This window comes from Sceloporus occidentalis, unplaced genomic scaffold, assembly GCF_023333645.1.
Source record: "Sceloporus occidentalis isolate IW3139 unplaced genomic scaffold, rSceOcc1.0.p SCAF_97, whole genome shotgun sequence".
NCBI lineage: Eukaryota > Metazoa > Chordata > Lepidosauria > Squamata > Phrynosomatidae > Sceloporus > Sceloporus occidentalis.
This window is the reverse complement of record NW_028317077.1, coordinates 2,030,580-2,049,507: the sequence shown is the minus strand read 5'-3', so window position 1 is coordinate 2,049,507 and position 18,928 is coordinate 2,030,580. Positions and strand designations below refer to the sequence as shown.

The following is an 18,928-nucleotide window of genomic DNA, read 5'->3' as shown; positions in this document are numbered from 1 at the left end:
GCTCTTAGTCCGGCTCATTATGAGCAGAGGAGAGAGATCCGGAGTGGAGGCTGCCGTCTTTCTGCGCTCATCGTGCGCCATTCCATCTCCTGCATGCCATCAGCACTGGACACGGAAAATGTATGTCCTTGTACACGCGTGACATGTGGCTCTGTGATATCGCTGTGACATGTTTTTTTTAATCTGTGTTATTCTGCAGGAATATGAATCCTATTACACCTTCGCGGTAAGCAAAGAGACGCTGATTAGAAACCAGAAAGGCTTCCCGCGTGCGGCCAACCGATGCCCAAAGTAAAGCAAGCTTTCCTGTAGTCAGCTCACCCGCTTTCAGACGCGCTCACTATGTACTGCTTGTCACTGGACGCGCATGCCTTCGATAAGCAGGTGATGGAAGCTGTGTGGCCAAACAGCAGGGCCCGAGGACTGATCTAAGGGTTAAAAATAGAACAAAAGTGAAAAAGAAACCACACAATTCAGACAACAGTAATGTGGTTCTAGCAGCCAGAACGTCATCAGACTTGAAGCCGAACCTGCTAGCCCCTTCTGGCTGCACTAAGCCAGCGATAAAAGGAGACCGCTGCTGTCATCGCAACTAAACATGAATGTTGTTGTTGACATAGCGGCACTTGGCGGTACCTAGCGGCACTTGGGGGGTACATAGCGGCACTTGGGGGTACATAGCGGCACTTGGGGGGTACATAGCGGCACTTGGGGGGTACATAGCGGCACTTGGGGGGTACATAGCGGCACTTGGGGGGTACATAGCGGCACTTGGGGGGTACATAGCGGCACTTGGGGGGTACATAGCGGCACTTGGGGGGTACATAGCGGCACTTGGGGGGTACATAGCGGCACTTGGGGGTACATAGCGGCACTTGGGGGTACATAGCGGCACTTGGGGGTACATAGCGGCACTTGGGGGTACATAGCGGCACTTGGGGGTACATAGCGGCACTTGGGGGTACATAGCGGCACTTGGGGGTACATAGCGGCACTTGGGGGTACATAGCGGCACTTGGTTTATAACCGAGGGAATTCTGGACTTTGGAGAAGTAAAAATCTTTGGCAAATGGTGGCAGGGCTAGCCTTAACAAATCTATTCAAGTTTCCTGAAATACACTGTTCCAGTGGCAGCAGTGTACTGATGGCGTATATGTGTGTGTGTGTGTGCGTGCTCGTGCGTGCGCGTCCAATGTACATGGATAACACTTATATCAGAACACAGTGATTTAGTAAGCAGAGATACAAAGACATGCGTCGCCGTCCAGCTGTACACATAGATTCACTAATCTCACTACTGCAGGTAATCCAACCGACAGAAGCGTAATCTTTTCCCCCATTCGCTGCACGGATTTTTATCGCGGACATCCCCATCGCTTTATGCCCTCCTGACCCCGACTGCTAAATGCCCACATACCAGCAAGATCCCATTAAAGGGACAGCGTAAATAAACATTACGTACAGGGACTAAAAATGCATACGTTATGATAAAATAAAAACAAACAAATGCATTTCTTCCCCTACGTCATCCTATCCAGCCTCGGGTTTGTGATAGGAAACTGGGATTGTGACCCAGAGGGAGAGTCAGATGCCGCTAGGAAGGAGACGTTTATCCTTGTTGTGAAGTTATTACGTTTACCTTACAGAAGTTGAGATCTAATGTAGAAGGTGAGACAACTAAGAACCAAGAGATTATGAAAGGAGGACCAAGAGAGGACCAAAAGAGGACTAAAAGAGGACCAAGAGAGGACCAAGAGAGGACTAAAAGAGGACCAAGAGAGGACTAAAAGAGGGTGCACGCATGTCCAAATATCATTCCTTTGCCTTGAGAGAAAAACTAAACTGCAGACCTGGGTAGCGCATGTACATATACACAGGTGGATGTGGGCATCGCTGGACTTTTACTCACTTCCAGGTCCGGTGAAAGGTCCCAGAGGCAGATCTGCCCATCGTGACATCCGGTTACCACCGTCTCCAAGTCATCCATCACCAGCACCGAGGAGATGCAGTGGGTCGGAGCTTTACGTCCCCAGAGGACTATGGGAAGAACGAGACTGTTTCCAGTCATGATCTCTCTCTTACCTACAAAAGACAGAGGCGATTAAGGATTGTAGCGAAGGATCACTTAATTAACCCTCTCGCCGCCTGACAGATATAAAAACACCACAAACACGCCATAACAAAAAATAAAAAGGTTTATTCTTGAAGCGATCCGATATACGCTGTCGCTCCATTTAAAGGGACACTCCAGGCAGGATCCTTAATATGCAAGAACTCTAATATGTATCCCCTAAAGCGACGGTCGACTGCCTCCTTTACGGTCCAAGTTGGCCGCACACATCCCCTGCAAAAGGGGGGGGGCGAGGACATTTAAAGGGACTCTATATATATATATATATATATATACACGCACACACATTAAAACGCACATGATGGCTGTAGTGTCCCTTTAAACAAATCATTTCGTGAGCGCTCGAGGATGCCAAGTAAATACATCTTGGCAAATCTCCTATTTCACTCCCTGACCCCGACGCAAAACTGGACTGAAATAAAAAACATACAGATATTTCTGGGAAGGTTTTCCGCCATCAGCAGTGCTGGGAATGAGGTTTCTACCGCTGCGCTTCCATATAAAAGTGATCCGTTCCATTCATTTATATTAATTATACTCTTCTGGTACAGCACACGGTACACTAACAGGCTTGTACCCAGAACATACATACTCTGTTATTTACTCCCGTTATAAGCCTCAGGCCAGTAAAGAGTGATCTGGTTCTAACATCTAATACATTTTCTACACGTTCATTACATTAAACACGCAAGAGAAAGTATCAAAGCGCATTTATCACACGAGGATATACCGCAGCCACACGGGGGTGCATGGAGAGGAATAACGCATTGATCTCTGTATTAATAAACCTCAGTCGTCGGGGCGGCATCGTGATAAAAGGAGTCCGGGCTGTTAATGAATAGCAATGTTTGGCCGGCAATTCGGTAATCTGGCCGGCTAATGTGCCCACAGTGTACACTCCTTACCCGTGACATAGATGAGGCCGTTAACCCCCGCCGGGCAGGCACTGCTTTCTGCATAAAGACGACTTTTCGTACGGGTATGAACCTTTATATAAATATGTACGACCCCTGAAGGTCATATCTCCCAACTATCCCTATTTCCGAGGGCCAGTGCCTCTTTGGGATCTGAATCCATAGGAGCTCGAAATGTTTTCCGGGTATCACAGGCGTCTGGCACAGAAATCGCCAGCAGATCAGACCTATTTCGCCCGTCTACTCTTCCTGCTTTTCATACTGTAAAAGATTTAGACCTTAATCAGTCGTTGGCCTCGACTTAGATTCAGGAGCCGTATGCCGATCCTATACATGTTTAAATTCCCTCACCGTATTACCCTCTACCACTGCTGATGGGAGGCTGTTCCACTTATCTGCCACCCTCTCAGCAAAGTAAGACGTTCTTACGGTACATCTGAAAAGGCCACCATTCAAACTCAAGCCAAGCTTGTTAGCCCGTCCTATTCCAATGATCGAGTCGTCACAACGAAAGCAGAAAAAATACCAAAATATAATAAAAAAAATTACAAAAAAGAAAGCATATATATTTATATATATATATATATATATATATATATATATATATATATATATATATATATATACACACACATTACATATATTATATATTAATAGATAATACATACATGTTCTTTAGTTTTTGGGTTTTTTCTTACTCTTTGAAGCGCTCTCTGGAATGCGCGTTTTCTTTGTAGACAATCAGATTTTATGGCCGGGCACAAAGCGTTTGTTTGTAGTTAAAGTCTTACTGTTTACATCCATTTCACGTTATCGGACTAGAAATCTCCCAGCGAGCACAGAGGATAACGCAGGCCTAACCGAGAGAGGGCCGGGCCGGGCGAAGCACTAAAACTAAAACGCTTCCAATATTTTAGCTAAAAACAGCCGTGGCACAGAATGATTTATACAGTATGCAGGGTGACGGACGCCGGAGTAACAGGTAGAGGTTTTAGAAGCCTCCCCATTACAGCGAGTTCGTGAATTCTAACTACCCTTAGCGCGCTCTTTTTATATGACAATCGGTGTATTTGTAGGTAAAGGGTTAACATCACGGAAATCCTATTTTTATTTTTTTTGTTGTTTTGTTTGTTTAAAAATGCATGTGAAACCAGGAAGGATTAGTATGTAAACGTCTTGCACATGCCAACCGCATGCATGCCATCAGAACGCAGATAACATACAGAACATGTGATTGGCTGTTACGACTCCCTTTGATTTCAGTGAAAGCTCGGCTCCCGTTGATTGGAATGACAGTCCCACCGAGCATTCGCAGGAAGCATACTTAGGAATGCTCCCCGATTTCACTTAAGGCCGCAGGGGAGGAGTTAAAAGGTTTAATAACTCGAAGAACTAAAGAAAATCTACACCGGTTTGCAAGCAAAAAAGAAACTGACCCGTCGGTCGACTACAGTCCACAAAGATATATTTTTATAAACGGTTTTTGCCCAGCTAATGAGTTTGAAGTAGAATATACAGAGTCTTAAAATCTGAGGCTTGGATTTTCCATCCTCACATGTCAGAAGGGAATTTAAGTACGAGATAAAAATTTTATAAAAATAATTAATGCCAATTAATAATTTCCAAATAAGTGTTCCCAAAACCGTTCAAAAGTTTGGGGTCACTCAGCAAAACAAAACCAAACTAAAGCAAAAATAAATAAATTTGTGCATTAAAAACACATGAAATGGATCAGCGCAGACGGGGTTAATGTTGTAAATGCATATTGCAGATGGAAACGGTTGATTTTTATGGTATAAGTCTTCATAGGCGTATAGAGGCCCTTTATCACTCCCATCACTCCTGCATTCTGATGGCCCTTTATCACTCCCATCACTCCTGCGTTCCGATGGCCCTTTATCACTCCCATCACTCCTGGGTTCCAATGGCCCTTTATCACTCCCATCACTCCTGGGTTCCAATGGCCCTTTATCACTCCCATCACTCCTGCGTTCCGATGGTCCTTTATCACTCCCATCACTCCTGTGTTCCGATGGCCCTTTATCACTCCCATCACTCCTGTGTTCCAATGGCCCTTTATTACTCCCATCACTCCTGTGTTCCGATGGCCCTTTATCACTCCCATCGCTCCTGTGTTCCAATGGCCCTTTATCACTCCCATCACTCCTGTATTCCAATGGCCCTTTATCACTCCCATCGCTCCTGTGTTCCAATGGCCCTTTATCACTCCCATCACTCCTGTGTTCCAATGGCCCTTTATCACTCCCATCGCTCCTGCGTTCCATTTTTTTTGCAAATTAAGTTAAAAGCCATACATTTCCTTGTTTTCCATTAAAACAGCTCAGTGACCCCAAACTTTTGGACAGTAGTATTTTAACAAAACCCTCTCAGAGGGAATAAAGCAAATCTGCGGCTGAAGCCACAAAGAACGTACTGTTCCACGCGGGGTGGTTTACGGGAGATTCGGCGGATTACGGTCATTTCTCATCCAGTTTTGTAAACAGTGCGATGAGACGAAAATATTTTGGCTGATTTTAATCCGGCCGATTCATGCAGCCGGAGATGTGCGTTCTCAGGCATACATAATGTCGTGGTGCAATTTATTTCACGGTATAAATCAGTAGCGAGTACCCGGCTACCGCTTTATCACTTCCTTGTTTTCATAGTAAGGAGAAAGGATTTTTGGGAAGTCATGTGATATTTGGGTGGAAAACTACACAAAGCCGACTTCTGTCTGCTTCTCTTAGACCCGCACATGCGCAGTAGCTCATGTATTTGAGATGCAGTCCCACTACAGGTGGCTGAATGAATGTGCATTTCAAAGCTGCACCTTAAACGTGATCAGTGGCATTAACCCATTCATGTAACGGAAAGAGCCGTTAAGGAACATTACAGACTCGCAAGAAGCAAAGATGGGAGGACAGTCACCCATCTGCCATGTATACCTCTCCCCACCCATCTATCTCCACGGCGGGTGTCTGTACACGGGCTTCTACTACATTAAAAGAATAACTATTTGTCTAAAGTCTATAATAACTAGGAATGGCGAAAGGGGAAAAATGTATGCCTCCCAGCTGTCCCCCTTTGTGCGGGACAGTCCCAGTTTTGCCATTCTATCCCCCTGTTCTGCCAAGCTCTACTTCCTTTATGCTTTTCGGGACAGAAGCGGAGCTCGCGTTCTCGTTGGCCCGATTTCATTCCCTGGTGCCTGGGACAGTTTGAGTGACACTCTGCCTCAAGCCCCCTGCATCCCGATCCTTCGGCGGTAGAAGTTGGGTGGTATGTAAATGCATATGGGAAAATTCTGCTGACCCCCCCCCCCCCCCCGACACCACAAAAAGGACCACGGAGCATTAAAACGCATACGATAGCAGATGTGTCCCTTAGTCACATGACCCAGGTTGGAGACGCTGGTATATATATATGCTTACATATGGATATATTTATTTTCTCCTATGGGCTAGCTTAAAACACTCACGATACTTTTGGAAGGATCTGGGAATGACGTCCTTTTTTTGACTCTCATTTCTCTGCCTCGTACAGTCAGAATCAGGCTTCTTGCACCACGCAGAGTCACAATACAGCGGGGAATCGCACAAGGAAAACAGCTTTCAGAAATATTATTACAAAAAAAGTCACCGCCGTCATCATAAAAAGTCCATCTCCGGAGCACTGCAGGGAAAGCATTACTTTGTATCCAAAATGATTACGTGAAAGAGAAAGGGATTAAAAGGAAAGGGCATGCGAATAATGTTTTCCAATCATATGGGTTTCAATAGCGGGGGTTAAAATGATCACACAAATATATTTTTAAATTACGATTCCCAACTTAATTAAAATACGGCCAACTCTCTCTCTGGAAAATCCACCTATGTTTCAAACAATTTTTTTTATTATTATTATTATTAATTTATTTTTTTTTATTTTTTTTACACAATTAGACTTTAAATCTGCTTCCATATGAAGGATCCGTGTAACCAGTCATATAATTAACTTTTTATTATTGTTATTATACAGAACATCCCGATGCTTAAAACACAAGGGGGGGGGGGGAGTAAAAAAACAAACAGCCGGAATTGCAACACCTTCTGAATGCAATCCCTTGATAAACTTCAGAAACTTCTTACGTCAGACTTTAAGCACACGGGGAAGCGGACAGGGTATAATTACCTAGTTAGACGACTAAGAACACCTCACCCTACCGAGCGAAAACCAAAAAGACATAAACCAGCTGTGCAGCGGAAGAGAATTCTGCCGTCTACAACCATCCGGGAAGGGAATCGGATCTGGTGATAAACGTAGAGTTAACTCACCATATGGCGGGGTTTAAGATATTTGAGATTGGCAACCGTACCGTCTGACGGACGCACACTAAATGTGGAGAAAGATACGTTTTTCGCAATATAGAAGAGGGTCAGACAAGATCGATTCAAAGCAGGCAAAGGACAAATTATTAGTATTGTTATATATAGCGCCACCATATTCCGTAGCGCTTTACAAATAGTCTTGGTCAACTATCTTCACACACACATTTCAAAAGTTTGGGGTCACATAGAAATCTCCTTGTTTTTGAAGAAAAGCTAATTTGTCCATTCCAATAACATGAAACTGATCAGAAATCCAGCGCAGACGGGGTTAATGTTGCAAAGGACTATTGTAGCTGGAAACGGCTGATTTTTAATGGAATCTCCTCATAGGCCTAGAGAAGCCCTTGATCACTCCCATCACTCCTGTGTTCTAATGGCCCTTGATCACTCCCATCACTCCTGTGTTCCAATGGCCCTTTATCACTCCCATCACTCCCGTGTTCCAGTGGCCCTTTATCACTCCCATCACTCCTGTGTTCCAATGGCCCTTTATCACTCCCATCACTCCTGTGTTCCAATGGCACATTGTGTTCGCTGATTAAAGTTAAAAAGGCTAATCAATCCTTAGAAAACCCTTTTGCAAATTCCCTTGTTTTCAGGTGAAAACCTAAGTGACCCCAAACGTATGAACGGTAGTGTGCGATTAGTAGTTAATACTAATTATCATTATTATTATTATCCTTTATTTATATAGCGCCAACAGTTTACGCTGCGTGTTATACAATAGATATATTCAAGGGGTCTGACAAGACGAGAATTGACAGACTAAGACAAACCGATACATTTGGTGGAGAGAGCCCGGCTCGCAAGCTTACAATCTAGAGGGAAATGGGTGACAAACATAAGGCATAGAGAATGGGGTGAGAGGTATTGTGGGGTTCTGTCAGCGACAGGGAAGTTATGGTGCGGCTTCTCTGAAGAAGTGGGTTTTTAGATGTTTCTTGAATGTCGGGAGGGAGGGTGAGAGCTGAAGGTTCCTTGGGAGTAGATTCCAGAGATATGGGGCGAGAGGTGATAAGCGAGGAGGAGAGTCTGAGCCCACGGGAAGAACGTAGGGATCGAGTAGGAGAGTATTTGCTTAGGAAGGCAGAAATGTATAATGTATTTAATGTATAATTGGGGGGCAGTGTTATGGAGGGGGGGCAGTGTTATGGAGGGGGGGGCAGTGTTATGGAGGGCCCTATATGTTAGAACCAGGATTTTAAATGTAATTCTAAAGGTAATTGGGAGCCAGTGGAGGGTTTCACAGAGTGGGGAAGCAGAAGAGGAGCGACGTGCAAGGAAGACAAGCCCAGCAACGGCATTTAGGATAGACTGCTGAGAGAGAGTACACACACACATACATACACACACACATACATACACACACACACACACAAATGAACAATCTGAACAAAAATAAGTCACACAAGGTTACATTTCCCAGAGTCGGTCATGAGATTGTCAGGAGGGTAACCAACATTACTCATCACAGAAAGATCTACAAACATACCAACCGAAACACATGGGCTACCAACCAGAAGCGGCCCTTACAACAACAATGTAATGCTATAACAATGATAAATAAATAACAGTTTATTTGGCGGTTCCCGAGACCGTGTCCTCCATGGAGAAACTCAGAGTCAGTCTAGCCCCCTCCACAGAATGCTTTTTAGTTTTTCATGCAGCTCTATGAATACCTAGCATGCACTTCCATGTCCGCATTACATCATCAGCAGGAGACAGGAAATGAGTCGAGCGTACCTAAGTACACTTCCAACATAAGTGCTCTGACGCTCCAATGGAGATCAATGGAAGCAGCCGCAAGAGAACCCCCCGCTCCATTGGTGTTAGTCTAAGCAAAGCGGAGGTGCTGCGCGTCTGCGTCGGACTTACCATTCATGAGCTCATAAACCCAATAATAAACTCAGCGATGCCTCATTAATATGCACAAAAACAACAATAACCCCACTAGGACCTTACAGGTACAAGTACAGCATTTGACATTATAGATCACTCGCATGAGACCCTGTCACCGTATAGTAATAACGCAGAATTATAGCTCATTGCCTAAGCTGCATGGGTTCAGGACTGCAGATCATGACCTCGGGTAACCCCCAGCCACAATGACATCACGGAAACCTGCGCAGGTTACCATGACGCCCACATCATCAATGGAGTTCCACAAATAACATGGGCCAAAGAGCTTCAAACCGTTTTCACGGTTATTTCATATTACATTAGATGCTAAAAAAAAAAAGGTCTAGTGTTGCGGGGCAGATATCATACGAAAGGGGAGGGGGGGGGGGCAATAATTAGGTAGCACAACCAGGAGATGCACACCAGGCAGGAATAAACAGTGATTTTATATATATATATATATATATATATATATATATATATATATATATACACACATATATTCACCTTTATATCAGAGTATTAGCTCCAGACATGATAAAGGATGATACTCATCCCAAAAACTAGTCCAATACATTACCAAGTATTACCATAACAGCTGTATTATACACACATACATATATATATATATATATATATATATATACACACACACACACACACATTATATATATATATATATATATATATATATATATACATATATATATATAGACAAAAATATCAAAGTCTTCCCAATTGTATTATTAGGGAAATATGCATTTCCAGAACACACAAAAACAAACACCAAGTGATAATGTACAGAATGCATAGTATAAGCACTGATGCTGAATACACGCATCTATAGGTATACAAACCCAGCACTGACACCGACATATCACGATCCCTACAGGCGTTATTTACTAAAGTCATGTCTGCGAGAGGCATGTAGACACATACTGGGGATCCGCGGATTAATGTACTCACCTCCCGCTCCTCTCTTCCTAAAAGATGAAGGCACCACTGCTCCTCAGTAGCCCCCTATTCCCCTACTAGACCAGCTGACAGTCTCTATGGCTACCGCTGCGCTTTACGGCTCGGTGTCGCAACACCTCCAACAAGGAAGGTGGATGGGAGACACCAAGGGACGCAGATTCACGCACCTCTCGTTTACTGTCAGAGCGTAAGCAGTTTTGTCTTACTTTGTTCATATCAATAAAGCTCGATGCAAAAAAAAAGGTTTCAGGAACCGGAGCTGTGTCGTATTTTGTGCGTGCGGGAAGCGGATGGGCGCCATTTTGCGTGTGGGCAATGCATTTAACTGCAAAATAGTTTTCTTAGATAATTTTTGATATCAGGAGATTAAAAGGATCCACTCCTTTAATATTCCACATTAATAAATACAAACCAAACTAAGCAAATTTTGGAACACAGTTTTAATTAAAAACCCGTATAAAGGATAAAAAAGTGAATTAATGCACTTTATTAAATAATAATCCATTAAACTTTTTCCAGTGCCCGTACTGTTCTCATAATTCTTCCTGTAGCTCTGTGACAGATATAGAAAGAAGCCAACAGGGCGCACAAGCAGGCCCATACTGGCTGAAGGGATCGTTATTCCCGTATAGAGGGTTTTATTACTTTGGGATTATTTTTGTTTCGGGGAGGCTCTTTTTTCTGATTTGTACGGGGTGCCAAAGTGTACTGGGACGGCACTGCCCGTGACACGGCTTGTGGAAGTCAAGTCATTGTTGCTTATAGCTGTGAATATAGATCTAAACTGCAGTAGCGCCATTAAACACACAATTCTATAAACCGTTCCATGCAACGTCACGCGCCCGGCCTGCAGCTCTACACACTGAGCTGCACTTCCGGTTGGCGCATTACATAGGTCAGTCGGTCACGTTGCCAGTAAGTAAGATGGCTGCGTTTGTCTGCGTATGTCAGGCGGTTTCGCACGCCACCGCGTTGCATTGTGGGTGGCATCAGTGTCCAGGGCCCGGCGTGACACGGCAGAAAGTGAATCCGCCGGTAGGCAATTGAAGTGTTGCTGTCGCGCGACTCGTGGGATTACACGCAAGAAAATGGTGGGAGTGAAGGTGATCGGAGGGGACGCGGAGTTCCAACCTGAACTGAGTGCGGCCGGTTCCAGGCTTAGTGTGGTCAAGTTTACCATGCGAGGGTGAGTGGGGCTGCGGTCTGTGCCAGGAGGGTAGTAGGGGCAGGTGCCAACCCTTCCCTGTCTGTATCTGGAGGGTAGTAAAGGGCAGGTGCCCCCCCCTTTCCCTGTATGTACCTGGCGGGTCGTAAGGGGCAGGTGCCCCCCTTCCCTGTCTGTGCCAGGAGGGTAGTAAGGGGCAGGTGCTCCCCCTTCCCTGTCTGTGCCAGGAGGGTAGTAAGGGACAGGGCCCCCTTTTCCTGTCTGTGCCAGGAGGGTAGCAAGGGGCAGGTGCTCCCCCTTCCCTGTCTGTGCCAGGAGGGTAGTAAGGGGCAGGTGCCCCCCCTTCCCTGTCTGTGCCAGGAGGGTAGTAAGGGGCAGGTGCCCCCCCTTCCCTGTCTGTGCCAGGAGGCTACCATTTACCATTCCAATGTCTGCTGACTGGTAGCAGATATTGTTGCTCAGAATGCTGGTTTTGTGTAAAATAGGTGGGCAGAGAACGTAGATACTCGCCTTAGGGAACGTGCTGTTGGAGCACAGGAGCGATGGGAGTGATAAAGGGCCATTGGAACGCAGGAGTGATGGGAGTGATAAAGGGCCATTGGAACGCAGGAGTGATGGGAGTGATAAAGGGCCATTGGAGCACAGGAGTGATGGGGGTGATAAAGGGCCATTGGAACACAGGAGTGATGGGAGTGATAAAGGGCCATTGGAACGCAGGCGTGATGGGAGTGATAAAGGGCCGTTGGAGCACAGGAGTGATAAAGGGCCATTGGAACGCAGGCGTGATGGGAGTGATAAAGGGCCGTTGGAACACAGGCGTGATGGGAGTGATAAAGGGCCATTGGAACGCAGGCGTGATGGGAGTGATAAAGGGCCGTTGGAGCACAGGAGTGATGAATGGCCTATGGAGATATCATTGAAAATAAGCTGTTTCCAGCTACAATAGTAATTTACATTAACATTAACCCTGTCTGCGCTGGATTTCTCATCTTATTGTAATGGAGAAGATTTGCTAACTGACTCCAAGCTTTTGGATGGTAGGGAGTTTGTTTATAGACAGCTGGTGTAGACTTTTTGTGTTAAATGGTTAGTTTAGGTCCTCATGTCTCTTGATCCTTCCTTGTAGATAATAAACTTGTGAGCCGGGTCCTGTTTACCCGATGAACCGGTTCTTCTTAGTCTGCCGGTTCTCTAGATTCTAGGTCTGTAAGGTAAACTTGTTACAAGAGCTACTCACATCATCATAGATCTGCTTTATATACCTGATTGCTTGTTTATATGTTTGTTTCTCTATATTGACTATTATGCTATAATGTGTTTCTGTGTGATATTTTGATTATTTTTATCAACGCAAGTCAGATGTGATTCAAAATTTCAATCTTTATTCATTTTAACAAAATTATAAAAAAAAAATAAGGGGTATCAGCACCTCGCGCGTTTTGCCTTAACAGATTAATCATAGACTAAAGGCTGCGAAGGTAATGTTCTATAGTAAGCGCATCGGAGCCTAGCCTTAACCTTTCGTTTCTGTAGGTCCGTGTTTTAGATAGAGGTTTGGCAGCGTTAAAGTACCGCGTATAAGATGTTTAATCCTTACCTGGGATGCTGTAGGTTATGGAGATTTAATCGCCTTACAGATAAGTGTCTCGTTTACTCTTCTTCTCGTTAAGCTTCTTGCTTTTCTTTCCGGTATTGTAAGAGGGAATTGGCGGGTCATTCTATATTTAAAAAAAAAATAAAATATATATATATATATATATATATATATATATATATATAATTAGAAATGAGAGGTTTGGGGTATATGAATTGGCCAAAGTATAATTAAGCTCACCCGCCACTTCGAGGCACACTCAATATTCTATATTTAACACCTGCATTCTTTTCTTCTTCATGTGTTTTCAGGTGTGCTCCTTGTGTAAGGATAGCGCCGGTCTTCACATCATTGAGCAACAAGTACCCCCAAGCCGTGTTTTTGGAAGTTGACGTTCACCAGTGCCAAGTGAGTAGATGGTTAAACTTCCAAAGGATGTCCCATGGAAAGTATATGTGTTTATTTATCTGCAGACCCGGAGGCCGCCATTGTTGTCAGTCATGATATTTTGAGTGACTTTCCCCGCTCGACCATCACACCGAGGCGTTTCTTTACGGCAAGGCTAATGTAGACTGTTCCTCCATAGACCTTCATTGGTCGGCGTCGGGCTGGGTTATCGAGACTGAGCCTTTCTGTTTTATTTCCAAAAGGCAGTATCCTAAGGAGTTGGGGTATTTGGGCTCAAATAACAACAGAGCGAGAACTCATAGAAATGGCTATTATGCAGCTACCTGAAAAGTTTGTATTTTCTCCGTTTTTCTTTTAAACAGAAAACAATACATTTTTGTAGGAGTTCTGTTTGAACGATATGCTGGCAGCCAGGTGTATGGCTTGGAGATCTTTCTTGTTGAGCCACTTGTGGCCATGACTTGGTTGTGTGTGGGGTTTTTTTGTTGTTTTTTTGTTTAAGTTCTGTAGAAGGAAAAAAAATGGGGTAAGACACCAAAGAGAGTTGGTAAAGGGTTAATCCCGTGCAGACTTTGTATCTGAAAACACTGCTGCTGCATGTAGAGTGCAGTTACCCAAGTCGGGGGGGAAAAAGGACACCACGGTCAGATAATGCAGTAGAAAAACGACATTAATGTATATTTTGACGGCAGATCCGCGGTCAAGATATACATTAAAGTAATTTTTCTACCGCATTACCTGAGCTGCATGGTGTCATTTTATTCTGACTTAAATGATAAAATTGAGTTAAATAATAAGAAATGGGAAATCCTGCGAGTGCGGTGAGACGGCTCCCCTCTAATCCAAATGGTGCAACGGAAGAAAAATTCCCCGTAACTAAACGGGCTACACAGAACGCCCGGACATCTCCTAGATTTATATTTTATATAATGTGCGTTCGGCGTGAGCTCGAAGGCCACAAAGTGCTGCCTTTACACCAAAAGAACGTCATCAAGAAACAAAACCTGGCAACGTGCTAAATGCTGATTAATGCTTAATTATCCGAAACCTATTTAGTATCACGGAGTGCCGGCAATTTACAAACAGGGTCTGCCAGCCGCAAATGGATAGATAGATACATAGAACTCCGCTGCCTGAAAGCTATGACGTCGGTGGCTACTAGAATGTCTGCCGGCACGACCCATCATCCCCGCGTAGTCCCAGAAACTAAATCCGCCACCTAATGTTAAAAAGAAAAATAATTCTGTCGATGGTAAGTATCTTGGCTACAATTTTTTTTTTTTTTTCTTACTTCAACTAGTTTGTGTTAAATTGTAACCCCCTTTTTTTGTGTGGTTTTTTTTTTTGTAATCTTTATTGTTAAGTCGTCGTTCGCTGCCGTTTAATTTTGCCGCGTATTTAATGACATTTACCTTTCAGGGTACGGCTACTGCCAACAATATATCTGCAACGCCCTCGTTCCTATTCTTCCGAAATCGAGTAAAAATCGATCAGTACCAAGGAGGGGATGCCGGCGGCTTAGAAGAAAAGATTAAACAGCATTTAGAAAATGACCCGGGAAGCAACGAAGATACAGATATCCCAAAAGGCTACGTATGTGTTTATTGCCTGGAACACAGCATGGCTGTCACATTGTGTGTGTGTGTGTATATATATAATATATATATATATATATATATCGCCCTGTGTAAAGGGTTCCCTATCCATTATATGTAATAATAAATAGCTTTCTGTCGTGGAATGGCTGACATGCCTCGGAACTGCTATACGTTTGGTGACTGCCATTTCTCGTTGACCTGACCTAAAATGTAACGTTGGTTGCAGATGGACTTGATGCCGTTCGTTAATAAAGCCGGCTGTGAATGTCTTAACGAAAGCGACGACCATGGGTTTGAAAACTGTTTACGCAAAGACCCCACATACCTCGAGTCGGACTGTGACGAACAGGTAGGCTTCTCTGGGAATCGTACATTACATTTCTTATATGCCATGGAACGTACTCTTGGATCAAAAAAACAACAACTCGGCAATCTTTCCAAAATTCCAGTGTTTTCCGCATTCTGGATGCCAATAGGAAGGTTCAGGGAAATATAACCGTGTTAACTCAATTATAAGACAAGCCTGATTATAAGATGACCCCTAAAACTTTGGATCTTATCGACAGTAAAAAGAAAAGGCATACATATAAGATGGGGGGGGGGGGGCAGAATGCAAGCTTCCTTTGTCTCCATGGGGGCTTTCGGAAGTTCTGTATCAGGGGATCGGCGCTGCGGCTCTGATCTGTTTTATCGGTCTTTTTGGGGGGGGGGGGCGCGAATATGGTAATATAGTTTTTTGACATAGCACTAGAACCGTTTTTTTTTGTGCCGCTATTTCCAATGTCGGGCAGCAGTGGAATATTATCACAAAATAAATAAAAACTAGTCTGTAATCTTCAATTTATTACATTGTTAATCCTACAACTACCTATAACTCTCCTGTTTTTCTTCGCAGCTCCTGATAACTGTAGCGTTTAACCAGCCGGTTAAATTATATTCTCTGAAGCTTCAGGGGCCTGATAACGGTAAGCCGGTTTTTGTTGTTGGCCGCCACGTTTCCGGCGGATTCCGGCAGCCACGTTTTCTCCTCCTTTTAATAATCTTCCCTTTCGTCTTCGGATTGACCTGCTCGTTTATTAAAACCGTCAGCCGATATGATCTCATTCATTCTGTCTTTATTACCCTACATAATGATCCTTTACAAGTAAAAGTCCTAATCGGCTTGAACCTTATTCTGTTCACTCTATTGCCGTCTCGGCGTGACAGATTGGCTTTGGATTTTCTTCGCTGATTTTTGGCTTCCTTATTAGCAGCTGTCACTAGATTTTAACTTTCATTAACTCGGCTCCTGCGGAGAGAAAATGTTGATAAATGGGAAGCCCTTTTACACCAAGTGGCGACGGATATTAATGGGGATCGGTTGGCTGGCAGATTCATTTTAGGAACATTTTTTCTTTTATTTGCCAAGCAATTTGTTTTTTAGGGTTCAGGACCAGCGCAGGGTGCACGAGTGTTTATGAATAGATGGGGGGTAGATCTTCAGCAGCCATCTTGGTATCACTGATGTTTCGAGTATTCACCAAGGCTTGGGGTCCCCCTAAAATAAGTTAAGTTGCTTTAGGACTAATGTTTGAACAAAGAAGGTGCGGGATGTACTCCCAACTATTCACTAGCCTAAAGAAGATGGTGATAACCTTTTAGCGGGCAAGCTTTTAATAGAGAAATTTGGCCTCGGAGGTCCCTTCTCTGGGTGTAATGACAAACTAAAAATTGCGAAGGCTTAGTTACTTCATTAGCAATGTTGTAAACGGCTCAGCGTGGTGTTTCAGCGGGAAAAATCCCCCAAAATATTATGACTGACAACAATGGCAGCCTCCAGGTCTTCAGTTAAAGGGAGTTTATTGGAACAAAATGAGCTAAAACCAGGTTTTCTTGAATGCCGACTGACCGTGTATACAGCGCTGGGGTTTAATACTTTGTTTTTGATTCTTCCCTTTTTAAGCCACTGGAACTACCTGTTTGGGATATAAGGTTACTGCGAGAACGTTATCCTCCATGTGTTATCCCCTCGGCAAACGTATCGGCTGAATACGACGAAAGAATTGCACCTTTGCGATGTAATGGGATTTTTAGCTGATATATTTTTTTTCCTTCTTTCTTCAGGTCAAGGTCCAAAGTATGTAAAAATATTTATAAACCTCCCCCGATCTATGGATTTTGATGAAGCGATGAGGAGCGAAGCTACGCAAGCCCTTGAGTTATCCGCTGAGGACATTAAAGAGGACAGCATAGTTCAGCTGCGCTACGTGAAGTTTCAGAATGTTAACAGCGTGACGGTGAGTGCGAGTCGCCCCGCGGGAGCCAGAATAATCCCGGGGCCGTACTAAGTGCCCGCAGCGTGCGTTAGAAGAGGAGGACAAGAGATGGAGCAGGTCATGGGGACGCTAAGTAAAAATGAATAATTTTATTTGTAAGAGACGTGTAGAAAGACTGTGTCTCCATAGATGTTCAGCAGTATCCCACCTATCATTTGCGGGGGGCACACAAAAAAGGGTCTTCTTGGTTATCCTATGCATGACAACAGAACATACTTGGATCATTTTTATAGCCATTTCTCTTGGCGCATATGTATTGTGGTTTCTTTTATTATTATTTTGGGGGGGGGGGTTTGTCAGCCTCTGAACTGTACTACTTTTAGGGTTATTCGTCCGGCTCGTTAATATATCCCAGTCTTTAAATAACTCCTTGCGGTTATTAGCACACAGGTGGCAGGGCCGAGATGACATTGGTAGGACAGTTTCAATTTGTGAAATCTGTGAAATTTGTTAGGCCAATTTAGACGTGAACTAATTAAATTATGTTTTTTTATTGCCTGGCCACCTGATCCCACAAAAGTGTGTTCACACTAGATTTATCATCTTCATCCCCTGTGTCTTCTAAACCAGCATTTAATCATTTTTCTTCCAGCTATTTGTCCAGTCCAATCAGGGTGACGAGGAGACTACAAAAATCACATACTTTACATTCATTGGGACCCCCGTACAAACCACCAACATGAACGACTTCAAGAGAGTAAGTGCTGGCCTCTGTTATATAGTACCTGGTTCGTATTTAAAAACATACATTGAGAGCATGCCCCCCCCAATCTCTCACAAATTGGGGATTTTTTTTTTTTTTTTTTTGCAATTATGGATTAAAAATGTTAAATATTTTAACACTAATTTGCTGACCCTCTTTAAATCTTTATTTTAATTTTTTTTTTTTTTACTTCCTCAGGTTGTAGGAAAAAAAGGTGAAAGCCACTGACCATAAGGATAATTACACTGGAAGACGATTCCGTGCAAGGACTGGATTTTCAGTTTCCAGGACAAAGTGCTTTAATCTAGAACGTTAATGTTCCATCGACGCCAATTTACCAATAAATAATCATATTTTGTTAAACTGTGTTTCATAACCACAAATTTATTTCAGTCTGGCTACTCTGTAAATAAACATCTTTTGCCAACGTTTTCGTCTGCTGTTCCTTCATTCTGATCGTTATGTTGCTGGGGAAAAAAGCAACTTCCTTTATTTTTTATTTTTTTTATTTAAATACAGAAACTGCATGAATTTTGATGTGAAATGTCATTTTAACCATTTAAATTGAATCCATTAATATAAGTAGTAACCTCTTAATGTTGAGGGCCGGCCGTCGGTAAAAAGCTTGTCTTGGCCAGCCAGATGCTGGTAACGTTAATGATGTTGCTGGAGCCAGACTTGGGGCTATTTTCAGTACAGAATTTTGAAATAAAATGTCTGACGTCTAGATCTCTGCAGTTTTTCTAAAAAATATACTTTAAGCTTGGCTGTATTCTGTACATTTTGCTAGTAGGTGACCCAGCATTAGGACCCACTAGTCTTGAGACCACCCAATATCTTGTACACTTAGACAATAAGA

General features: G+C 43.5%; 2 protein-coding genes across 4 annotated transcripts in view; one reads left to right on the top strand and one right to left on the bottom strand.

Annotated features, from left to right (window-relative positions):
- Positions 1–2,068, bottom strand: part of LOC149284223 (WD repeat-containing protein 7-like) — a 131,528-nt gene extending 129,460 nt beyond the window's left edge. For all 3 annotated transcript variants that reach the window (XM_089496983.1, XM_089496985.1, XM_089496984.1), the window contains exons 1-2: positions 1,910–2,068; positions 322–428 (exon numbers count right to left, since the gene is read on the bottom strand). In XM_089496983.1, the coding sequence (XP_089353109.1) occupies positions 322–428; positions 1,910–2,068 (266 nt within the window). The remainder of the gene's footprint in view (positions 1–321; positions 429–1,909) is intronic.
- Positions 2,069–11,374: 9,306 nt separating this feature from the next.
- LOC149284222 (thioredoxin-like protein 1) lies at positions 11,375–18,353 on the top strand. The gene is made up of 8 exons (XM_089497012.1): positions 11,375–11,472; positions 13,357–13,453; positions 14,873–15,046; positions 15,278–15,400; positions 15,947–16,016; positions 17,155–17,327; positions 17,959–18,063; positions 18,268–18,353. Exons 1-8 carry the CDS (start codon positions 11,375–11,377, stop codon positions 18,295–18,297), a joined length of 870 nt encoding a protein of 289 aa, XP_089353138.1. The 3' UTR covers positions 18,298–18,353.
- Positions 18,354–18,928: the final 575 nt, after the last annotated feature.